This window comes from Pectinophora gossypiella, chromosome 23 (genome assembly GCF_024362695.1).
Source record: "Pectinophora gossypiella chromosome 23, ilPecGoss1.1, whole genome shotgun sequence".
Lineage (NCBI taxonomy): Eukaryota > Metazoa > Arthropoda > Insecta > Lepidoptera > Gelechiidae > Pectinophora > Pectinophora gossypiella.
In genome coordinates this window covers 10235272-10261700 of record NC_065426.1, presented here as the reverse complement: position 1 = coordinate 10261700, position 26429 = coordinate 10235272, and the positions used below count along the sequence as shown (strand labels likewise).

General features: G+C 37.8%; 2 protein-coding genes across 3 annotated transcripts in view; one reads left to right on the top strand and one right to left on the bottom strand.

Moving 5' to 3' along the window:
* LOC126377507 (protein madd-4) overlaps positions 1–26429 on the bottom strand; it is a 99923-nt gene that overhangs the window by 16145 nt on the left and 57349 nt on the right. Inside the window, exons 9-18 of one of the 2 annotated variants that reach the window (XM_050025254.1) lie at positions 16976–17221; positions 13545–13668; positions 13050–13171; positions 12383–12464; positions 11339–11506; positions 10647–10829; positions 10356–10508; positions 9288–9466; positions 8581–8690; positions 3774–3880 (exon numbers count right to left, since the gene is read on the bottom strand). In XM_050025254.1, coding sequence (XP_049881211.1) covers positions 3774–3880; positions 8581–8690; positions 9288–9466; positions 10356–10508; positions 10647–10829; positions 11339–11506; positions 12383–12464; positions 13050–13171; positions 13545–13668; positions 16976–17221 — 1474 coding nt within the window. The remainder of the gene's footprint in view (positions 1–3773; positions 3881–8580; positions 8691–9287; positions 9467–10355; positions 10509–10646; positions 10830–11338; positions 11507–12382; positions 12465–13049; positions 13172–13544; positions 13669–16975; positions 17222–26429) is intronic. The other variant, XM_050025253.1, reaches the window with a different exon arrangement.
* LOC126377563 (uncharacterized) lies at positions 14385–16333 on the top strand. Its single transcript, XM_050025365.1, has 2 exons — positions 14385–15239; positions 15538–16333. Exons 1-2 carry the CDS (start codon positions 14445–14447, stop codon positions 15994–15996), a joined length of 1254 nt encoding a protein of 417 aa, XP_049881322.1. The 5' UTR covers positions 14385–14444; the 3' UTR covers positions 15997–16333.

The following is a 26429-nucleotide window of genomic DNA, read 5'->3' as shown; positions in this document are numbered from 1 at the left end:
TCAACGTGTTAACACATTTGGCTAAATCAGTTGTGTCGACCGTTACAGACGGCAATACGGCTCACCACCTATCACCTTGGTCTAACAGAAAGCTCGGTGAAGTGTGGGTACTTAGTTCATCTTGCGATGGATGTACCTCAGTCTACCCCGATTGGGATATAGTCATGAGCTTATGTTATGTTTGTTTCGCGAAAACAGCATCCATGTCTAGTAAAGAATCGAAACGAGAACGCGTCGTGATGTCCTTGGTTCAAATCCAGCTCGGCCTTTAAAGTCGTAAGACCGAATGTTCTTTTAAAATCCAAAACCCATTGTTTAACTATTGTGTCTGGAAATCTCAGCGTTAAGAGGTTAAACCACTGAATTCGACTTTGAATTCATATTTGAATCATAGATAAATAATAACGACCTCCGTGGTTCAGTTGTTGAGCGTTGGGTACCGTATTCGATTTCCAGTGGGGATATATCACAAAAATTACTTTGTGGTCCCTAGTTTGGTTAGGACATTACTGGCTGATCACCAGATTGTCCGAAAGTAAGATGATCCGTGCTTTGGAAGGTACGTTAAGCCGTTGGTCCCGGTTACTACGTACTGGTGTAAGTAAGTAGTCGTTACATGAGCCATGTCAGGGGCCTTTGGCGGCTCAATAGTAACGCTGACACCAGGGTTGATAAGGTTGGTACTCCACCTCACAACCCACACGATAGAAGAGGAAGAAGATAGATATAAAAGATATATATAAAAGATATTTTAATGAGTTTCCAAGATTTGCGCCCGGTGAATCGCAATATGGATATGCTGTACACTTCTATGTCAATCCCCTTCGACGATAAAGGCGTCATGTTATGTTATGTCATGTCAAAAAAAAACTACTTTGGACAAAAAGTCGGTGACCAAAAAGTAGTTCGTCTGCCACAGTCTTACAGTCCTTTGTACCAAGTGTACAATTACTTAACGTGAAGTGTTAAAATTGTTCGAGTAAAGTACCTACTTGTTACATTCGATTTTAAAAACAGAAATAACATTTTCTTACACGTTCTTTTTACAATGGAAGGTGAAATTAAATAATATACTGAATTAATTCTATTTTTACCGAACAAAGTCTGTTAGAATAAATTAAATTATTTTTAGATGTACCTACTAACTTTGAATAACAAATACAATTATAAAAATATAAAAGGTTTTCGTCTTGTCTATTCCGAAATATTTTTTTCGGATGTCATTTATGATTCTAATCTGTAGTGGAGCAGCGTCCCTCCGGTTGATTGAGGGGAGGTTTATGCCCAGCAGTGGGACTTATCTATAGTCGTAAGACCGAATATTCTTTTAAAATTAAAACTCCATTCTTTAACTATTGTGTCTGTTTTTTTTAGGGTTCCGAACATTGAAAGGTAAAAAGGAAGGATCACTTCGTTGTCTATGCGTCTGTTTTTTTTTTACATTACATTACATTTGCCGTAAATGGCATTAACTAATTTGCCGAACAAATGGGAAGCACTGAGGGCTTTCATCCGATACACCTTTAAAAAAACAGGCCTGAGGGTGCCAGTTGGGCGCGACGTCGGCTCAGGGTCATCGTTTGCGACATCTAATATTTGAAATAATTGATAGCGATAAGTGTCGAATGAGGGAAATCGTTGATCACGCCGGCGGGGTCCGTATCGTGGTTCTGAAGTGTATTATTTGTGACTTAAATTTTTCTAAAACGAATAACTAAAAAAGCGTATCTAAGTGTACAGGGTGTTAGTGACATCGTAACGAATACTGAGGGGAAGATTCAGACCATGATTCTGAGTTGATATCAAGTGGCATTTCCGTCGCAAAATTCATGATTTTTTGATTTTTTTACATTATTTTCAATTCTATACTTTTGCAATGGAAAATTCCACTCAAGTACACAACAAGTACGAGTGGGTGTTAATGACACCGTAACAAGTACTAATGGGTATGAAACAGACCATGATTCTGAGTTGATATCGAGCTGATTTTCCTGTCAGGAAATACTTGAGATTTTTTTTGTTTTTTAATCATATTCAATTCCATACATTTGCGACGGAAAATTCCTCTTGATGTCAACCCAGAATCTTGGTCTGAATCATCCGTGAAAGTTTTCGTTACGAGGTCACTAACATCCAGTACTTATATGCAAAAAAAGTAAACAGAATTTTCACATTTACTGGACATTCTATGAATATTTTCCAAAGACGCTTCAACGCTAGAAGCATCATTTATTTCCGACCATATCTTAAGACATTAAATGTTAGAGACAAGGCGCCATTTATCATTGTAGAATACCTAGCTATCTTCAGGATCTAGGCTAACTAAATAAACCAATTCTAGTTGGCGGTACACTATTGTCTCGAAATTCTGTACCTACCTCTAATATAGGTAAAATGCCACGTTTAAGGTATACGTGTAAATATTACCTACGGCAGATATCAAATCAAATAAAAAAATCAAAAAGGTTTGGTTTGGTTTTGGGGAATTCGGTCGGTATAGAGGTAAGAAATACTATCATTAACAAAACACTTGTTTAAAAATAAACATGTCTACAATGCGGATAATTATTGAAATTCATATAATAAATTTAATTAATATCTATTAATTCCATTATGAATAATAATTAACACTTCTGAAATGTACAATTTATTATATTTGAATTATGAATAAGCTTAACGAACTTACAACGTTAGAATTTATGTGTCTTATTCGAATTTATCATAATTTGTTAACAGCCTCCGTGGTCTAGTGGTTAGAGCGTTAGGCTCACGATCTGGAGGTCCGGGTTCGATTCCCGATGGGGACATTGTCGAAATCACTTTGTGAGACTGTCCTTTGTTTGGTAAGGACTTTTCAGGCTTGAATCACCTGATTGTCCGAAAAAGTAAGATGATTCCGTGCTTCGGAGGGCACGTTAAGCCGTTGGTCCCGGCTATTAGCCGTAAAAACACCTTTACCAACCCGCAGTGGAGCAGCGTGGTGGAGTATGCTCCATACCCCCTCTGGTTGATTGAGGGGAGGCCTGTGCCCAGCAGTGGGACGTATATACGTAGGCAGTTTATGGTCCTGTGGTTAACCGGCTTGTTTCTCAAACGGGGAGTGCCGGTTCGAACCCCGGTAGACCAACGTGATAGGTTGTGATCATCGAGTCAAAAGTGTTAGTGAAATTAACAACACATTCCGGACTTAATGTGAAAATTATTTCATATCACATGGTTTCCAAGATTTGTGCCCGGTTCATGGCAATAGGCTCGCCTCCTAGCTGGCGAGGAGTGGGTTCGTAAACTATACACCTCTGCCTACTCCTTGCGGGTGCAGGCGTGATGTTATTTCATGGTAAGTACTCATAAACAGCGAGGACCTCGTTGGCGCAGCAGTAAACACACTCAGTCTGCGATTGTTGAAGTTAAGCAACTTTCGCAAAGGCCGGTCATAGGATTTGTGACCATAAAAAAAGTTTTCATCTCGAGCTCCTCCGTGCTTCGGAAGGCACGTTAAGCCGTTGGTCCGGGCTGCATTAGCAGTCGTTAATAACTATGAATCCGCACTGGGCCCGATCTCCCTATCCATCCATACGGAAGGCCCGTGCCCCAGCAGTGGGGACGTTAATGGGCTGATGATGATGGTGATGACTTATAAACAGCATAATTATAATTTTTCACCACAAAGTTTAAAAGACAATTTATCCACCTTAAACTTTCAAAGACCACAAACAAACATTGAATATCATTTTATATTATGATCAATATAAAGTATGATAAAGATGTTTTACCTCATTCTCGTCATAAGCTAAATCTCTGGCCTGAGAGTTGTAGCTCGGAGAGGCTTTAGTGCTCGTCGTGATGCCGTGATGGTCCCGAGCCTTCTCTGGGTTCTTCCCTGAGGAAAAGAAAGGTATAAATATTTTAAAACGGACATCCACCACCGCCACATGACTGTTACGACCAATATTTTGTATTTTATTATTATTTTTCTGTTTCTTTTACGTTTTTGTTAATAATTGTGATTTTGTGTAATATTTTTTTCTCCTACTGTGTTTGTATTGTTACTGAGGCGTCCTCTAATAATAAATACTTTCTTTCTTTCTTTCTTTCAAAACAAAATTTTACGTTAGCAAGTAAGTAAGTCAAATCTTTATTTCCTCTACAAAAATACATGGTAATATTTGTAGAGGCTGGAGCCTAAACTAGGATACCCTGAATTTTAGAACTCCAAGCCTCCACCTCCAGAAAGTCATCAGAAGAAGAAAGAAGAAGTAAGTTCAATGTTAAGTTGGTTTGGACACGTAGAGCGGCTCAAGGATAATAGGATTACGAAAGCGGTATATAAAGCGAAGGTTGATGGTAAGGCTGACAGAGGAAGACCTAGAAGGACGTATGAGATGGCCAGTTTGAGATGTCGTTCAATAGTCGTTCCTTCTAGGTCTTCCTCTGCCAGCCAAACCAACAACCATATTTATATACCGCTTTCGTAATCCTATTACTTCTTTACATAGACCAAATTGGAGATGTCCTTAGAAAACGTTCAGTACGATCTACTCTGAACCGGCGTGCGTGTATGAAACGATTGATGAATGTGGAGGAAGCAAGAGAAGTGTATCAGGAACGAAGCAAATGCAGAAGTAAATCCAAATCCAAAATCCAGTCTGCTTAGCCTTGTGAGAAATAGGCGCGAGTTTATGTATGTATACCATCGTCTCCCTAGCATTATCCACAGGCCACATCAAAGCAGTTCATCTAAATAAGCAATATTGCACTGACATTTGCGCATAAAGTAAAACTAATTGGTGAATGTGGAAGAAGCAAAAGAAATGTGTCAGTATCGAAGCAAATGGAATGCCATAGTCTCTACTCCGGTGGAAAATAGGCGTGAATTTATGTATGTATGTATATTTAAAACACACATTGGTCTCATTTGTAAGCCAATTTTGAAAAATAAATATTTTTGAATTTTGAATTTGAATTTTATGAAATCGCTTTGTAATTAATATTCTGTTTATTTATTATGTAAGTAGGTTGCACTTGTGTGGGATGTTACTGACAGCGTACTGAATACTGAGGGTGATGAGTCAGCTCATGATTCTGAGTTACGTGGAATTTTCCATCGCAAATGTATGCAACTGAAAATAATTTATAAAACACTAACATTTTTATGAGTTTCCCGACGGAATATTCCATTTGATATTAACTCAGAGCTCAGAACCTCAGATCTATTATAATGCTCATATTGGAAGTCACAATCTACTGCCGTACAGGGTGTTAGTGAAATCGTAACGAAATCTTTAGAAAACTTGATGATAAATACTTTATTCAAATTCAATTCAAATTCAATAATATCTTTATTCAGTATGTAACACACTTTGAATCGTCAATTTTACATAACGAACGTCTCATCCGCCTAAAACTACTGCAGCTTCTCACACCTGTATAGCCGGGGAAAAGAAACTGCAAGAAAAACCTCGGCACAGGGCCCTAGACGTTCTTTAAAAAAATATTCTGAGTTGATATCAAATGGAATATCCCGTAGAAAATTTTTCAGTCCAATATTGTGCTTGAGATGCATAAAACCCAAATTTAAAATAGGTAAAATGACAAATTGTAAAAACCATCGATGTAAATCGAACAACGCGAATTGGTGTACACCAATTCGGATAGATTCAAGATAAATTATGAAATTCTGATTACTAAATAAAGACAGATCTAGAGCTAACGAAAAACATTTTTGTTTTTTAAATATTTAACGTTTTTTTATGAATTTTAATAAAGAAAAACGCTTTTGTCTGACGTGATAGTGTGCTTTTTCATACAAATTCCATAGTATTATCGTATTTTGACGTTTAGTAAAAAGTAATTGATTTGACTAGTTGGAAACTAGCCTATTACGTTGCGGCGCAGCAAGAACATATTTCCGACAAGAAAAATATCTCCCATTGTTTTTAGTACAATCACACCAGGTGCAAGTCACAGCCGGTATTTTCAAACAAAATACCTTCCTTACCAGCTCTAATGCGTTTAAAGTCGAAATTATTTCCAAACAAAGGCAAATTAAAGCAAATAATTATTGTTTTGCTCCTCTACCGCGAATGTCTCGGGTCTTATCTTCAAGATTAATTCTGTACCAAGTTAGTTACGACTAGAGATGTGACTATATTCTCAACTACCTTTTATCCGCGACTTTATTCGCGCGAAACTCTACGCTACTACGGGTCACGGACAAAAATATAAAAATGTCTATGATATTTTATTCTCATATACTTAAAAGAAATATTATTTGTTTTCGAATTCATGTTTGGATCATAAATTATTATCACGTGCTCAGCGGTGAAGGAGTTATCCTTCACCGTTATCCTTAATCGTGAGGAAACCCAAATTCCCGAGAAATGCATTTTCGGAGGTATGTGATCTAACCTGTATTGGGCTGGTTTTCCCTTCGCGGGTTGGAATGTCAGACAGTCGCTTCTGTAAAAAACCGGACCTGTCAAATCTTCAGGTTAAGTAAGTGGACCTTGTAGAAAACGGATTCGGAACGGAGAGATGATGATGAAAAGTTTAGACAGGAAGACTGTCTTCTTAGCATGCAAGTCTGGAATCCATGAAATTTGTAGGTTAAGCGAAGGCAATGTTATAAAGCGTCATCTATATTTTATGGAACGTGGCCAGGAAAGGGCCTTTTTCCATACAAGACCATTAACCCGGCCCCCCACTGGGACAATTCCTGTTCGGCGCGTTCATGCCGCGGGGGTGGGCGCCTCTTATTTCAGTAGGCCGGAGTGGCCGGGTGGCTGAGTTCGAATAGGAACCCAGACCTACAGAGTATAGCGTAGAACACTTGCCCAGGGATACGGGTGAAGGTCTCAACGGCTGCAGAGGCGAAGATGGGAGCCATCGGTACGGCAATGCAGGACGGAAGGGGCAAGTCACAGGGACTGTAAGCTGGAACCTGACAGAGGGCAGCAGTAACTGTCAGTACTATTCAGAGGCAGAGGACAGGAGTCCTAGTTTGGATTTGTAATAGACTACTCTGGGCGCCATACCACTCGCGTCAGATAGATTACTGCGGGGTGGAAGGCAAGAGGGAAACCACTGCCCTATTTTCACCTAAAAAAGTAGCATGGAAAATGCTGCACCGACAAGAACGTGGCTCTTAAATTGATGATGATGGCCAGGAAATTCCCTCATTAAAGGTGTAACTTAACAACCCTATGCAATGCAGCACATCACTAAATTAAGTCTCGGCTTCGCGACTAAAACTCTGCAAACAATCGGGATAAGAAGGATGAAACAGCTTAAGCCGTTTCTTTCAAGCCTAACAACTCTCTTAAACGTCTTTTTAGAGCTATAAGACTAAGTGATCATATCTACCGGAGAATAAAGTACTCTAAACGAGTGAGCCTGTCAACAAACTATTTGGTAATTATTGAGCGGATTATCTGGAAAGGTATATTCAGAGTGTTAGTGGCATCGTAGCGAATACTGAGGGGGATGATTCTGAGTAAATATCAAGTGGAATTTACTTTCGGAAAATTCACGTTTTTTTTTTAAATTATTTTCAGCTCCATGATTTTACGATGGTAAACTTTGTTGACAATTGTCAAATTGAAATGTTGCTTTTCAAACATATAGCTACTGAGTAATAACCTAAATAACGACGAAAATATTAACACCAACAGGAATACACAGTTTATTAATTAGCACTTCAAAAATAGACAAAATTATAACGATGCTATGGAAAATACAATGAATTATTTATGATCACAATCCAAAAATTGCGGAAATGGAATGAAAATTTCGAAATTTAAAATGATTGACAGTCAGAAAAAAAGGCCAGTATGTGCAGAGTTTGTACTCTGCTACAGGCTCATCCTAAAAATACTGTTGTGATTTGACATTTGCGTATTCTCACCAGCAATATCAATAAAAGAACAAATACCAATATTGCTTTTTAGATCTATTTCTTCAATGTAATCTTTTTAGCCCGCCATTACTTTAGCGAATGAATTTATCAGAAGCGTTTATTAAATAGTTTTATAAGATTTTGTTCTTTTTTAATAAAATTTTGTTCATTTTAACATTTTTTTTCTGTCCAATGTCTGCTTGACTGTACCTTGATTTGCAGTCATTTTGTAATACGGGCATTGAGAAAATCAGTCATATAGGATTTCAGTCATTTTGGGACTGAGGTAAATTGAGATTCAGACAAGGAATTTAAATCACGGGTGAATAGGCATTTTCTGGGTTAGCTCGTTCCAACGTCGATCTAGAAGGAGAAGAAGACTCCTCGTGGAAGAATGAAGTCAAGAGCAAACCCAACTTAATTAAGAAATAAAATTATAATGGGATTTAGTCTATATGAACCGCAAGGGAAATTACTGAATGAATTTATCATAACATAACATAACAAATACTTTATTGCACAAACAGGAAAAAACAAAATACAAAACAAAAGAGAAATAAAATAAGTACAATAGGCGGCCTTATTGCTAAGTAGCAATCTCTTCCAGGCAACCTTTAAGTATAGGAGATATTGAATATTATGTAATATAGCGGGATAGTGCAGCATGATATCATCATGTAACTTACCCCTCTGGCGACTCTTATAGCTCTTCCTGGAGTCCCCCGGGCGCTGCTCGTGCGACTGGTCGTCGGAGGGCGGAGCGCCAATCACAGGCCGATAGCGCCCGTCCGCCCTGCTGTGGAGAACAAGCACTTAATCTTCTCTATCGTGTGAGATATGAAGGTGGATTACCAACTCATCAACCCTGGTGCCAGGGTGTGGGGGGGGGGGTATTGATCCTCCTAAGGTCTAACTCATGTAACCTCACGACGTCTTGTGTCAGTAAGTAGTAACCGGGACCAACGGCTTAACGTGCCGAAGTATGGATCATCTTACTTTCGGACAATCGCGTGATCGGTCTAATGTCATAACTGAACCAAGGCTCACAAAGTGATTTTTGTGAAATGACCCCACCGGGACTCGAATCCGGAACCTTCGGATCATGAAAGCTCATCTAAGGGTATCGATAACGGACCCACTTTGTAGAGGCTGTATGGATGCAGAAGAAACTGCCCCCCATGTAATCCTGGAATGCACGGGAGTGTCAGCACGACGGGTAAAAATCCTCAAAGGAATGGGGTCAGGCTTCTGAGCTTCTGGAAGAAATTAGGTTGGCTTACGTAGTCAACAATAGCACGGATAATAGGCCATGTTAGAGTCTAAATGCGGAAAACAAAGCCCACTAACTAAAGGTCCACAGCTGTAAGTAGACTAATGATAATAAACAACTAACCTATCTGCAAGTGGACTCGACGGGTCCCCCAGCGGTTTGTGGCGCTCGATCTCCTCGCTGGAAGGAAACTCCCCGGGGCGAGGCTTCACCAGCAGCGTGAGGTTGGCGCTGGACCTGCCAGCCACGCAAGTGTACACGCCGTGGTCGCGGAGAGATAGAGAGGTGATCCGGAGAGCGCCCTGATGGAAAACATACATGAATTTATAAAAACTAGAGATGCACCGACTAAAGCCGACTTGTTGCCCAATACAGATAACTGATACAGATTGTGCTGTATATTTCGTCCATTTGTGTAAAAATTTTTTGTATGTTGTGTGCAATAAAGTATAATTATTCGATTTGATTTGATAACTAATTTTGTCAATGAGAATTCCAAAATTGCTCTTGTTATGAACAAGTTCTTCATAGTTTCTTGTAAGTATGTATTATCAATTTCCAACTTCTGAAATATTATTTCCTAAAAAGGCCACAATTAATTAATTCACATAAAAAATATATTATATTGCTATTTGACATTTGTCGACATTGCGCACTTACTTTTATACTAAAGCAAATATCCAATTACAATAATTACTGCTTTTTAGATGAATTTCTCCGATGTGGCCTTTTATTTTTTTATATACGCATATGTCCAATTGCGATATTGCTTTTTAGATGAATTGCTTAAAATATGTGATTTTTTTAACCCCTACTTAGTTCATCATCTCTTGGTTACTATATCGAAACTGCCCTGGGGGGTTAAAAAGGCCACATCAAAGCAATTCGTCTAAAAAGCAATATTGCTTTTTGACATTAGTTTGCACTGCGCACTTACTTTTATGTGCGCAAATGTCAAATTGCAGCATTAAATATTGCTTTTTTAGATAAATTGCTTTGATGTGGCCTTTTTAACCCCCTGTTGTCCTACGCGGATGGCTTTTGGATATTACCAGAGAGCTGACTACCCAAGCTCTTGACGGATAACCTTCAGTGAGCCCACAGGTTGCTATTGATTGAAGTAGTCGAAATCGATTGTGAAGCATCATCATTATGTTCATGTAAATTACCTTAGTACTCTCCATAACTTACCTTCTTAGAAATCTTATACTTCTTCGATTTGGTGATGATCTGGTGATCCTTCGCCCACTGGATCTTGGTACGGTTGTATCCCTTCACGGGACACTTTATCTTCACCTGTGTTCCGTAAAATATCGTCGCTGATCCACCGACCTTCACTGTTACCTGGGCAACGAGAATTTCCAATGACAAAAGTATAATATTTAATTTTGTGTTGTTACTGTGTGAGGCGTCCTTTATTTTTTAATTCTTTATTACTTTTTCTGTCTATACTGTTACTGTTAGCAATGTATAAAAACTTACCTTCTTTTTCTTCGGATCATGCTGAATATAAGAAGAGTTAGCGAGCGATATTTCTGGCGAAGAGGTGTCAAGGAGACAAGGTCGAGAGTTGCACGGTTTGGTGGCGACAGGACGAGGGGAGCCGCATAGCGAGGCTGGTCGCTCCACCACGTGGGATTGAGCCATCACTTGCTTGCATTCCACCTGTGGAGTTATTTGGGAATTATTTGTCTGATAGCTCCAGTATCTCTGCAGAGCGCCAAGTACTTAGGCTGATATTTTGTACCGGGTGAGAGCCCTTAGCTCCCCAATTACCTGGTAATGCTACTTGGTAAAAAATGTGATACTTGGGTCATCGGACGAGAGCCCTCCAGTGCTGCCCAATTTGTTGAAGCCATCTATAGCAGATCTATAATAAAGTTACTAAGGTAGAATTTGCCTTTTAAGGGAAAGCGCCGTGTCCAAGAGAAACTGTATATTTTTTTATTTTTCGACGTGACTTATTGTATACTAGCCGCAAATGGCATTGACACCTATATAGAAGTTAAAAGGTCAGATAGGCAGTTGCTTCTATGAAAAACGAATCTGTCAAATCTTCAGGTTAGATAAGCGGACCATGTGAAAAACGGGATAATGCTAGGGAGATGATGATTATCATAATCGTTTGCGAGTTGGCTAAACGCCCTGGACAAAATAAATGATAGGCTTCTTACCTCTCTAGTCTTGACTCCTCCACCACATGTCTTGGAGCACTTAGACCATTCCCCGGAGTGCCAGCGGACGGGGCAATCCAGCACGTTGCAGTACTGTCTGTCCGGGGGAGGTGGCTGGGGGCACATGCTGTTTGGGACCACCACCGTGTTCGTACCGCCTCTTGTTACCTGCACGAGAGAAGTGAAATCAGAATCATTTGTGACCTATCTGATGAAACCTACGTTCCCGAGAAATACGTTTCAGAGGAGATCTAATGTGTATTCGCCTGTTTTCCGTTCGTGGACTGGAAGGTCAGATTGGCATTCGCTTCTGTAAGAAACCGGATCTCTCAAAACTTCTATTTAGGTAAGCGAACCCTGTGAAAAATGGAATAATGCCAGTACTATCTACATAAATACATACATAAACTCACCCCTATTTCCCACCGGGATAAGCAGAGACTACTTCTCTTACTTCTTGTAGTATCTAGTACAGGATTATTTAAGAATCTTAGAGCTATTACGGACTTCATTTTAACTGCAAGTTAGCTACAAATGGAACTGTATTCCAGTTGATTTGCAGTTTCGATGCAGATATACCAACCGTACAAAAATTGCAAGAATTGCAAAATTGCAGCTAGCTTGCAGTTTAAGTTTATTCCAAAACTATCGTTTCAAAACTGTTATGGTGAAGAAGGAATTTCAATCAAGGATGAGTTGGTAGTAGATTGCTGGTTGTGTCTTTTCAAGATTCACGCACTTTGTACATAATTAAACATATTTTTTACTTTTTATACTATATAGGTATAAAACTGGTTTATTTTCTTTGTGCAATCGTTAAGAATAGTAGATAAGTGATAAGTATAAGTTGTATTTTCATAATGCAATCAGAATCGGCGCGAGAAACTCTTGCCACATTCGCAAAAACTTTGTCTCAAAATAAGTACCTGCTTACGTGAAATTTCATATAACATTGCATCTTGCGTTAAGAACTTAAGATTCAAAGTGGTAGCATCTTAGTAGGTTCCTACTAAATCCGCATTAACAGTTCCAAATAAGTTTTACCTCATGAATGCAGGTTACTTCCCGCGTCTGGATTCCGATGCCGCAAGATTTCGTGCACTGTGAAAACTCTGTGTAGTTCCACCTGCACAGAGAAGGAATTAATTATACATGAGAAATTTTTGCAAGTATGTAAAACTTATATGTTACCTAAAACAAATAAACATAGCCTCTGTGGCCTTAGCTACTTATGGTTGAGTGTTAGGCTGACGATCCGGAGGGATACGAATCCTGGTGAGGATAATTTCAAGAAATCCCCAGATCCCCAGTTTGGTTAGGACATTGCTGGCTGTTCACCAAATTGTCGGAAAGAGAAGATGATGCGTGCTTTGAATTTGAATTATTATTATTATTATTATTTGGAGGGCATGTTAGACAGTCATTCCAGGCTACTATTTACTTGAGTGAGTATGTAGACGTTACAAGAGCCGTGTCAGTGGCCTTTGGTGGCTCAATAGTAACCCTGACACCAGGGTTGATAGGGTTAGTAATTCACCTCACAACCCACACGATAGAAGAAGATATAACCTCAAACCTTCTAAGGCCGACATTTCCCGAGGTTCACGCCCAACTGGGCACTCTAGGGCTTGGGTGAGAGACCTCTCCATTTGCCTGGCTAAGTAGTGAATGCCACGTAGAAAAATAATAATGATGATAATATGGTACAGACCGGGGTGGACACGGGTGGTCGTTGCAGGTCCTCACTCGGTTCTCAGGCTTCGTCAGTGGATCGCACATGTAAGGAGATGCGTTCTTGCCGTCCTCGTCTCTCACGCATTGGATTATCAGCTCCTGAGAGAGATAGCATGATTTTAGATGGCGTTATTATTTTAATAGGATTGGGTTAGAAAATGGAAACACGACCTGGATGCCTTCGATGAGAAGAGACGAGAGGGGAGGCGTTTGCTCAGCAGTGGGACACGATAACATGAGGAATACTAGTATGTATAGAACGGCAACTCTCCGCTCCCCACCAGCGGCTGCGCTAGGTTTACCTCACCTCCCCTCGGTCTTCCTTTAGTATTCAATCGTATGGTCGTCAGACGTCACACACACAGATGCGCGTGTACGATAACGTCAATGTGTATTATCCGTGTAAAACGAGGTGTTTTGTATGATGTGTTCGGGGTGGGACGATAGTCTAGAGAAAAAAAAAACTTCTTACCTGTACACCGCTAAGACAAGAAGCGCTGCAGCTGGTATACCCCTTCTCTTTCCAGGAGTAAGACTTGCCTGGCGAGCCTGGTGCGACCCTGATGTTGCTTGAGGTGCCGAAGGTTAATGACCTGCTACAAAATATTACATTTTTAATATGCGTACATACTAAACGTGTCTATTCGCCTGGGATATCAAAGTTGTAAACGTTTCTATTTCGCAACTCGTAAACGTGGTTATAACTCACGTGAAACAAAACGCTTCCAAGGTAAGCATCAATGTAAGGGATTTATTTAAAGATTATCGTATAACCTCAAACCTCCTAAGGCCGAGATTTCCAGACACAATAGTTAAAGGGTTTTGATTTTTAAAGAATATCCATATCATCAGGTCCACAAGAGGTTATTATCATTGAATGAAACTTAAAATACATAAGTACGATTATTTATCTGAAGCAGAAAAACAAAAACATAACGGATTGCCCAGCAGGCCGACCTTCAGTTTGTTATCGTGGTTATCTATTGTGACTATTGAATAATGTTAACAGTGACATTAGATACATTTTGTAAAATTTACCATAATATTTAGCGACAATGGTTTTGCAGAGAAGGATCATGCCAATCAGCGGGACTTATATTATAGGCTATTAATTATATGTAAATAATGTTATTTGAGATTTCATCGGAGCATAGAGTAGGTGACAAAAAGTGACAAGAAAATCAACGATATGAAACAATTTCCTATAGTCATATCGCAATCAATTTACGTTTAAAAATACCAACACTGATAAGAGATTAGCGACCTTATCGTCAAAGTAAACTTATCAGTCACGATTAGTTGTAAACGTATCCACATTATTGTCGAATTGGTTTTCATAGAAGTAGTACATAGAAAATAAAAAAAAAACAAAATGTCCTTAGAAGTGAATATTGAACCTGAAGAATTCAATTCCTCAGAACTACATAATTGCATTCAAGAAATAGCCAAAATGAAAGGCATGGAAGATTTCGAATATCAAGTCGACTTTGCTTGTAACAAAACTGAAAATTTTGTGGCTAATATTTTCAGAGTTTTGATTAATGACAGTGGCAAAAGCAAAAATGTTAGTGTTATTGTGAAAACTTTAGTGAACACTACAAGACAGGATTTGTTTCAAGAACTACATAAGAGAGAAGTGTTTGTTTACAAAGAAGTGTTGCCAAAATTTAAACTATTGCAGGAAAATATTGACATAGATGAGCGAGTTTCGTTACCAGAATGTATGTTTTCAAGTACAGAGAAAGACAGAGAAATTCTTATTCTTGAAGACTTGTTAGTGAGTGGTTTTGCAATGGATAATAAAGCTGCTAATTTCAAGAAACTTGATTATCTCCAAGTGAGGCTTGTATTAACAGAACTCGCAAAATTCCACGCTCTATCATTTATCTTGCAGAGAAAAGACCCTGAAAATTTTGATAAATTGACTAGTGAACTGCAGGACATCGTATTCCAAGACACGTTTCTAAACAAAAGTAAACTGAGGAATTATTTCAGTGATTCTTTTGCAATGTCAATGAAGCAAATAAAGGATGAAGATGCAAAGAAAAAGTTAGCTAAAGTAGAGACAAAGTTATTGCAAGTGCTGAGAATGTTTGTAGAGCCGAAGAAGTATAACGTTTTGTGTCACGGTGACTGTTGGATAAATAATATTCTTTTCAAACATCAAGTAAGTATTGTAATATATTAAAGTTAGTTGGTTTATCATCGACTCCCTAGCATTATCCCGTTTTACCTGATGATTATACAGTTCCGGATTCTACAGAAGCGACTGTATGTCTGACCTTCCAACCCGCGAGGGGAAAACCAGTATGAGTTTCTTATCAGCGAAAGAAAAACCATTTAACTACCTACTTTATGTCAAATATACTTAAATATTTAAACTTAAATTTTAACGTAATAAATACAACATTTTTAATATACTTAATACTTATTCATTGTTGAAATATTCTTTTTCTACTTCACAGGTAATGAAGCAAAGTAAAATCTGCTTCCTTGACTTCCAAGCGATGCGCTATGCCAATCCTACGACTGACATAATCTACTTCTTGTACCTGTGCACCGATGCCGAATTTAGATCTGAATATTTTGAAACTCTACAAACCGTTTACTATGAAAGTCTAAAATCTTTCTTAAGACTATTTGATATTGACGTCAGGACTGTTTATCCTTTGGAAAATTTCAAAAACGATATAGAAGAAACGCTACCTTTTGGACTAGCTATGGCTTTGGTTGAAATGAGAATTGTTACTACGACTACTGAAGAAAGTACTTTGCAGAATTATTATTATGGACCTGTAACTGTAGAAGAGGCTGGGGATGACAGTGGAAGTGGTAGTAAACTGTTTAGTATGAGAATCAACGATGTTGTGGAAGAAAGCGTAAATAATGGTGTACTAGATAAACTTGTTGATGCAATAAATTAGTTGAATTATCGTTGTATGAGTGATTAGACGTACACGATATTCTTTGACTTGAAAAAATAAATGTATGTGTATGATTATGATGGGTATGATGGGTGTATGTGTATGATGGGTATGAAAGATTTGATTGATTGATTGATGAAAGTAATGTGTATGAGGTGAAGTTTATGAACGTGTCCTGAGGGGGTGTAAGAGGGAGAGAGAAGAAAGGGAAGGAAGATGACGACGGTTAGATTATTAGAAACGTGAATGTGCTCTGTATTATACGAATCGTAATTGTGTAGATAAAATATAAAAAAAAACTTTAAATATTACGAGTCATTTCAATTTTTAACTCCACCACCCTACATGTATGTACTTCATCAAACCAGGATAAAATAATCCAAGAGCTATATTTTATAGTTTAAAAGAGCCACGCGTCATCAGTAAAGCTAACTGAAGCCACTACAAATGATTATATTTTCTAAGATAGATATGGCCAATATAGCAACACAATACAGGAAGTTAGTGACATCGTAACGAAAACTTTAAAGGATGATTCAGACTATAACTCCGAGTAGTTACCAAGTGGATCATTCCGGCGCAAAAATATAGAATTGAAAAATTAAGAAAGAATACATAAAAATGTTCATGAATTTTCCGAAAGGAAATTCAACTTGATATTAACTCAAAATTATGGTCTGAATCAACCCCCTCGGTGTTCGTTACGGTGTCACTAACACCCTGTATTATACATTAATCGATATGATGAACATCATATACATTGTACCGACCCCACTTAGAGTGGGATAAGGGCGAGAGAATGATGATAATGATAATAATATGGTTAACGTCATAGTGCGACGCGACCCCATCGCACAAATATAATATGTATATAATAGAAAGAACGAAAGAACGATATGTTTATTATGTATGCCATAAAAGATTTCTGTTGTATCCCTGAAATTACAATTTTGAAGTAATAGTATTGAGTAACTCATACCTATCTCCTCCAGTATACGAAGGCACGTTGCTAGAATCTCCAAACGATGTCCCATAAGCCATAGAGCAAGGTTCCATGACACATCTTTCAGTCTCTTCAGCAGGTTTAGGACCTAAACACTTGCTATCTGGAAGCTTCGCAATTGTCCTGCTGAATTCTAAGAAGATTTTGCAGTTGACTTCTTTTTTTCTCCAACCTTCGCCACAAGTAACGCTGCAGGGGCTCCAATCGTCATCTTTGATGTAGCTGTGAGAAAACGTAATTTCATCAGTTCATTGGTTTTAGTTTTGTTTCAGTTTTCGGTCGAAATAGTCGAACGGTCATAATTGAAACAGGCAGAGTTCTGAAACGTTTAAATGTTTATTGTTTCATTAGTTACTGTTTTAATATTGCCATGATACTTTTAGCATCTTTAATTTTGTCAGGAATGAGAGACATTCCAATCGACGTTCCCCAAACACACGATATATGGCGTTGTTCACTTTCAACGTGATAATTACCTATTTTCTCATTCCTGGGGTACATAATTATTCAAAAATGTAATGTAATGGCAGAAGCATACATAAAACTAATTATTGCTTGATATTTGGATCACATTATGTATAGAATGATGTTGCTATCTATATTGCTTTTATTTATTTTGATCACAATAATAATAGCTGGAAGTTGTAATTGTACCTTGGTGCAATAAAAAGTGTCATCATTTATACCCAAAAACAAAGATAAAAGATGCATATGTCGGTTATCCATGAAATTAGAAGTTTAAATAAAGAAAAATCTTAACAACGCCATCTATCGTGTTTTTGGGGAACGCCGAAAGTGCCTCATTAAATGTGTCATCAATGGTGTGATTAAATAAATTATATCGCTTATAATTAATATTATCGATTTTTTATATTTCAGTTACTGTAGAGACGTTAGTTGTCACGTCGATCGTTGATGCTAAAAATATTAAGAGCATTTTAGAATACTAAAGACTAAAAATGCTAGAAATGACGACTGCCTATTCCAATGTATGAATTGTTAAGAATACTAGAGAAGTGCGTTCCGTTAATTATCTTTGTAGTTGTAGTCACTATTACTACTTTTTTCCATTCTTTTACTTTCTCTTTTCTACTTTCCTTTTTTATTTTTCTAATTGTATTCATAAATTCAATATTACTTACTCAATTTTTTTTATAGTTGCATACCAGATGCAAAAAGATTTAAATTTTATCTTTATTATTATGGCTGTCTTTTCTATTGTTGACTCATTTTATGTCGTCATTCATATTATAGATATTGGGGATTAAAAAGATGACATTGAAGCAATCATCATCATCATCATGTTTCATCTAAGGAACATTATTGCTATTTGACATTTGTTGACATTACTTTACCAATGGGAATTGTGAAATTGCAATATTGCTTTTTTGATGAACTGTTTCAATGTGACCTTTTTACCCCCCTTATCTTAACCAATTTTTCTTTTCTTTCTCTGGAACGCACTCTGCACTCTCTAAAATATACTATAAGGAGTCACACAATTCGCATGCTAGGTGCTGAGGGGTATCTAAACCTATTATCGTCTTTCTGGCTGGTATATGTAGAAGTATGTGCCAAGTTTATTTGTCTGTAAACTATCACCAATCACCTGTAACTTCAAAACTGTTAGAAACTTTAGAATAAATATTTTTTTTGTAGCCGTGTGTGTGTACCAGAGTCCCGGATTTGTGTAGAAGCAAAGAAAAGAAAATAGAAAGTGTATAGTATGTGCAAGGAGACAAAAACTGGTGCAGTGCTGTTAGAAAAAGACAAAAGTCGGTGTTAGAGTGAGAGAGATGGTTGGTGAAGGGAGTGATTTGAAGGTTGGAAATTGAAAGGGATTGAGGCTTTTCTTGGGCTGTTGTTTGTGTAATAGGCAGTTTGACTTTTTTATCTTTATTAAGCTTTCACTTGCCTTTCTTATGCTTTATGTCGCATGTTGTGTTCATTTCTTCTACACAAGTTGCAATTACGTCAGTATTACACAGTTAATTGTATGATAATTAAGTATGTTCATAAGTTAAAATATCAACTTTAATGACTATGCACGGAAAAGTGTTAGTGTTAAATATGGTTTTAGCAAATCGTAAACGTGTTTATTTGTATTCGTAGTATTTATTCGTAACAACAGCCCAATAAGTAATAGTTTTCCTTAAAGTCTGTGCAGTATCAGTATTTTCTCCGGTATTTTTGCTGCGAATTTGTTCATCTGTATAGTGATCCGGTATTTACATCGATCTAATCTATAAACATTCCAAGGGAACAGTCTTACATTCACTCAGGTATCAATCTCTAAGTTTACGACCGCTATAAAACTCTCAGTCAAAAATTAAATAAGAGTTGTTAAAAAAACGACTGGTGGCAAAATTTCCAATGTACTCGAAATTTAAAAAGGCTACCTCGAGCGTTTTATCTAACAAAGCAATATTGCTATTTGACACTTAACGCACATAAGAGCAAGTGCGTCATATTTTCAAATGTCGAATAGCTATTTTGCTTTTATCCATGTTCTTCAAAGACTCCGTGATAGTCTGCGTTACTAAAACTACGTTACGTAAACATCAGTGTACTGTGACCTGGAGTTATAAAGGGCACATTTAAATGTATTAATCTAAAAAAGCAATATAGCTATTTGACATTTCACGACGTTGCGCACTTACCTTTATATGCGCAAATGTCAAACTGAATATTGCTTTTAGATGAATCTATTCAATGTGTCTTTTAAGACCCCCTGATTTCTTCGACGAGCACACGTCAAGGCTTCGTATGGCGCTGATACGTTTCAACGAATACGCAACGAGAGCAGTATTAACATTGATTTATAGAATCACCCAACTGAAGTTTAAGTCAATTTAGATTTTAAAGACATTTTTGTAACAACTCTTAAAAAAGCTAGAACAAAAAACGTCGCTAACAGCCATTGGGGGTTTGTGTTCGATGGAGGGGGTAATGTCATTCCTTGTAAGAAAATGTGTGATGTTCTGATACCAAAAGTGAAACCTTAAAAGTTGAGTTTCGTAGGTACAATACCTTACATACAACCAGCCACACGCAAAGAATATTTTGTAATTGCTGAAAGAAACAACAACAAAATACTCTGAGCTCTTGAAGGTACACATTTTGAATACAATCTTAGCAGATTTGGATACTAGTCACAAAGTTGGAAGTAACATTTAATTATTGGTTTTCGTGATAAAAAAAGTGAGAAAAGTGAAAGATGAACACAAAGATGAAGAAAGGATGTTGGATGGTAGTAAAATAAATGCTAGAAGTAAATTGTCGTATACTATGAAGACTCCAATAATGATTAATGTCGTGATGATAACTGTAGACGCAAGTCGTCCATCTGAAGGACAAGGGTTTTCTGAAGAGGTTTGTTATATATTACAGATACATAAACTAACAAAGATTCTACAAGAGTCCGGTTCATTGAGGGGAGGCCTATGCCCTGCAGTGGGACGTATATAGGCAGATTATATTATAGATACTTGTGAATAAAATATTAAAATAATACTCCGACAGAGCTCCTTCAGAGAAAGCATACAAGCTTTCTAATACGATGGAAAAATGTAAGGGACAATAGACTGATCTCTTGTTACCATCATCATCATCATCATCATCACCAGCCCATTAACGTCCCCACTGCTGGGGCACGGGCCTTCCCTATGGATGGATAGGGAGATCGGGCCTTAAACCATCACGCGGGCCCAGTTTACCATAAGGTTCATCATATCCATTTTAGGACTTCGCATCAACAGTGGTTGCAGTTGCCTTTGATTATTTGTGGCTGTACTCGTCTCCTTAGCGACTACTTTCTGGTGGGAGATCAAACCAGGCATTGTCGTTTAATTTTTGTCTATCTTTCCTTTTTTGTCTTTTTCCTGCACCATCTGTTTCAGTAGCTCCACAGTTAATATGAAACCAGCACAAGTCGAAAGTTTTGATGGTTTGAAAGTTAACCATTCTCAATGGAAATACGCTCAACTCCCACTTCAGGCCTTGAGGGAAGACTTCTAGTTGAACGCGTAAGGTAATTAATGTTAAATGTTATGAATTATGAGGAGCTCGGTGGCGCAGCGGTTAACGCGCTCGGTCTGCGATTGTTGAAGTTGAGCAACTTTCGCAAAGGCCGGTCATAGGACGGGTGACCAAAAAAAAAAGTTTTCATCTCGAGCTCCTCCGTGCTTCGGAAGGCACGTTAAGCCGTTGGTCCCGGCTGCATTAGCAGTCGTTAATAACCATCAATCCGCGCTGGGCCCGCGTGATGGTTTAAGGCCCGATCTCCCTATTCATCCATAGGGAAGGCCCGTGCCCCAGCAGTGGGGACGTTAATGGGCTGATGATGATGATGATGTTATGAATTATAAACTGACTGAATGAGTGGCTTTTCAGGCTACGTTCCTCAAAAACAAAATAGATGGCGCTGTAAGGAGTTTTCTTCGTGGATAACAGACATAATGCATCTTTTATTTTTGTTTTCCGCAGTTACTCTAATACTACCTCTGGGTTGGCTGGAAGAGATCTCTCTTAGAGATAAGTCCACCCTTGTAAACGTCCATTTCTTGTTTGTGATGTAACTAGTTGTTAAGTGCAATAAAGTATATTCTTATTTTTGTTTTTGGATACAAATGATGACCCTTTTTATTACACCCAGGCATAATTCTGATCAACATAAAGAGAAGCAATATAGGTAGCAAAATAATTCTATATATAATATGATCCAAATATCAATCAACATTTTTTTATACATGCTTCTGCCATTACATTGTATTTTGGAATAATTATGTGTCAGAGTAATGAGAAAATAGGTTATTATATGACAGCCTCCGTGGTCTAGTGGTTAGAGCGTTAGGCTCACGATCTGGAGGTCCGGGTTCGATTCCCGATGGGGACATTGTCGAAATCACTTTGTGAGACTATCCTTTGTTTGGTAACTTTTCAGGCTTGAATCACCTGATTGTGCGAAAAAGTAAGATGATTCCGTGCTTCGGAAGGCACGTTAAGCCGTTGGTCCCGGCTATTAGCCGTAAAAACACCTCCACCAACCCGCATTACACACAATTATTTGTATTTCTCGTGTATGTTGTCTTTTAATTATTTTTTTTATTATGTGTTTGATTGTAAGTTATGTGTTACTCCGTGTTTTATATTATATATTTGTTATTTATTTTATATTTGTTACTGTGGTGTCCCTTTATAATAAACGTATCTTTCTTTCTTTCTTTCTTTCTTTCTTTCATTGGAGCAGCGTGGTGGAGTATGCTCTATATCCCCTCCGGTTGATTGAGGGGAGGCCTGTGCCCAGCAGTGGGACGTATATAGGCTGTTTATGTATGTAGGTTATTATCACGTCAAAGCAATACAACTCCATCTATATTGTTTTTGGTGAACGAAGCCTGGAGATTTCCTCATTATAAATGAACATGACATGTTATGAAGTATGTTACGAATGCGAATAATAATCAAGTCCACGAAGGCAAATGTGCTAACATTGTATTCAGATTCAGACATTACATTATGTTCATATGAAGTACTAAGTATAGAGTATAAAGTTAACACAACACAAAACATTAACAAGACAAACACCATTATATGTTACTACCTAAGTGTGGAGGTTGCGAAACAATTTCATTTAAATAGCTTTCAGTATTTTGTATGTAACAATTTTAGTTATAATAGATTTTGAGGGCGTTTTTATAGTCCATAACTGTTTACTCGGAGGAGGAGGAGCTCGGTGGGGCAGCGGTGAACGCGCTCGGTCTGCAATTGTTGAAGTTGGGCAACTTTCGCAAAGTCCGATCATAGGATGGGTGACCACAAAAAAAAAGTTTTCATCTCGAGCTCCTCCTTGCTTCGGAAGGCACGTTAAGCCGTTGGTCCCGGCTGCATTAGCAGTCGTTAATAACCAAACCACCAGTGGTGGTTTAGGGCCCGATCTCCCTATCCATTCATAGGGAAGGCCCGTGCCCCAGCAGTGGGGACGTTTATGGGCTGGTGATGATGATGATGATGATGAACTGTTTACTAAAGAACATTCATCCATCCCCCTAGAATTATCCCGTTTCCACAAGGTCCGCTTACCTGACCTAACCATATGACAGGTCCGGTTTTTTACAGAAGCGACTGCCTGTCTGACTTTCCAACCCGCGAACGGAAAACCAGCCCAATACAGGTTAGGTCACATGCCTCCAAAAATGCATTTCTCGGGAATGTGGGTTTTCTCGCGATGTTTTTCTTCACCGCTGAGCACGTGATAATCATTTATGATCCAAGTTTGAATTCGACAACAAATTCGACGATCATTGGTTTAGGCCTGTGCTGGATTCGAACCTGCGACCTCAAATTGCGAGGCAAGGGTTCTACCAACTGGGTTACCACGGCTCGCGAACATTACGTGTACATTGTGTGCTTAAGACGTATAATATTATATTGAATTTAGTACGGGCAATATCGAGATATTTCTTCCTAAACGTTGGCTCCAAAAAGAGAAACTGCAAATGAATAATGCAATTAAAAGTCCATTGGAAGTAATTTACGAAACATGAAAGGGGTTTGAATGAGTTCTTCCAAATTGTAATTTCTATGAATTTCAAACTAATGCCTCTTCTGGGAGATTAGCGAGTTTAATTACGTATGAATCGAAAATGATTGTTCTGCATGCCTTCTTTGTTATAAACGCTTGAACTTTAAAATTATTTGCAGGCAATTCAAAATTAGTATAGTAGAAAGTAAACAGGAATAGATAATGGGCCCCACGTTTTCATATTAGTCTAATATGCTTAAAAGCTATTCTGCCTAGTACTAAAATATTCCTGAACTAGAAGTTCAAAATACCTACAACAAGTAGTATGGTGTGGGCTGCTTAGTTTACTTTTTTTTTAACGTTGGGAAATGCGTTACGCATACGACGCCGCCCGGGGGGGGACGTGGTTATGTGGGACTCCCCGGGTGCCGCCACCCGGTATACCCACCGTGTTCCTCTTTGCCGCCGTGTGGCGGGGATACGGGAACGCAATTGCACACAACCGCGTCCCCGCTGCTTAGTTTACCCACCAAGCAAACTTTGGTGTTAGTGTTCTTTCATAAACTGCCTTTCGGCCTGCTGACATGGTTCATGTTATGACGACCACTACCATCAGAGATAGTAATGACCGGGACCACCTACGTACGTCGTTAGGTAAGTAACTATATATTTACTTTCTAGTTTAAGTGCACATAAATAAAACCGTTTAACTTAAAAGTTTTTTTACCGATTTTTTGTCACCTTTAGATCTATTTTTATTTAGTAATCAGAATTTGATAATTTTATCTTTTACCTAAGAGACTACCCAATTCTATGGAGAATCTGCGACAGAAGCGCTGCGGCCGCGGGAGTTCTTTCGTGACCCGGACTCTCAGAACAGACGGACTATATTTTTAAATGTATCTTTTAGTCTTCGTTTTGTAAAATAACACTGATAGGACGACTTGTCCATTAGTTTTTTAATAAGGCGATACACGCATATAAATTTAAATTATGTAAGTCGAATAAAAATTTTGTTTATTTTTTCGAATAAATGAGATTTTGTTTAAGTTCGTCAAATAAATGAATACGACATGGTTTTAAATATAGTTTTTTCTGTCTAATAATTTAATTATGGAACCTCTTTTAGTATAACTTTGTTTAAATTCATCAAATAAATGAGATTTTGTTTAAATTCGTCAAATAATTTAATACGACATGATTCTAAAGATAGTTTTTCTATCCAATAATTTAACTTCGGAACCCCTTTTAGTTCGGTTGTGTTTAAATCCATAAAATAAATGAGATTTTATTTAAATTCGTGAAATAAATTAATACGACATGATTCTAAAGATAGTTTTTCTGTCAAATAATTTAATTTTGGAACCCCTTTTAGTATGACTTTGTTTAAATTCATAAAATAGATGCGATTTTGTTTAAATTCTTGAAATAAATTATGAAGACATCGGTCTGAAGATAGTCAAAGCGAATCTGAATTTTGATCGACATTTTTGTCTTTGAACTCCCCTATATTGAAAATTGTACTAAGCTACCTAACGCCTCCACAACATCTAAATCGTTGTCCAGATATATGAATACCACAGACTACATTTTTGTTCATAAATAAATACGAATCAATTTATATTTGTGAGTCCGTGTTATAAAATTGTCCTGAGGTAAAATTCTAAAAGCAGACCCTTTTTCAATCGTAGACGGTCAGTAATTTCCGTTTCTAATGCAATTATAATCGTTATTACAGAGAAGATAAGGTCGGTTTTGATTCGTGTATTAGAATTTGGATGCCATCTAGTGACATTACGTGCCGATATTTTCTGATGGCGTTATCAGATTTGTTCAAATTAACAAAACAATAATCCACCTTACTTGTTCTGTGATAACGACTATAATTCCATATGAAACTGAAAATTCTGGTTTCAGAATAAACTATTTTGATTGATGAAGACAGGGGGGTTAAAAAGGCTAGATCGAAGCAATTCATCTAAAAAAGCAATATTGCTTTTTAACATTTGTTTGCATTGCGCACTTACTTTTATATGCGCAGATGTCAAATTGCAATATTGCTTTTATTGATGAATTACTCGATGTAGCCTTTCTAACCCCCCAGACCATGCCAGTGCTTTCATTAATGCAACGCTTAGACAAACAAAATTAATCATTTATATAGTTTAAGAAAGAGATTTTTTTTTTGACGCGACTTATTATATATATTGGTCTCCGTAGTTCAGTGGTTGAGCGTTGGGCTCACAATCCGGAGATCCCGGGTTCGAATCCCGATGGGGACATATCACAAAAATCATTTTGTGATCCCTAGTTTGGTTAGAACATTACAGGATGATCACCGATTGTCCAAAAAGTAAGACGATCCGTTCTTCAGGCACGTCAAGCCGTTGGTCCCGGTCACTACTGATTGATGTAAGTATGTAGTTGTTACTTGAGTCATGTCAGGGGCCCCTTACCTAACCTGAAGATTTGGCAGGAACGGTTTTTTTACAGAAGCGACTGCCTGTCTGACCTTCCACCTCGCGAAAAGAAAACCAGCCCAATACAGGTTAGGTCATATTCCTCCGAAAATGCATTTCTCGGGAATGTGGGTTTCCTCACTACACCTACAATAGGTCACATCAAACAATCTTCTGAGCACTTGTGCCTCTGCTCACCCTATTATCGTGTATCTCCCTTAAGTAATTAGACTTATTATCAGAACTAGAAAAGTCGGAGCAAGTGGCTCAAACATCATCCCCAATTTTATAACACATTTAAAATTATTATTATATAATTATGAGATTGACATAAGCAAGTCATGTCATGTCATGTCCACTTCAATCAAAAACATTCGTTTAGTTAAAATTAAATCAAAACTTTATTTGATTTTAATTGACTTTTGAAATTTGTTCTTTTTTTATTACA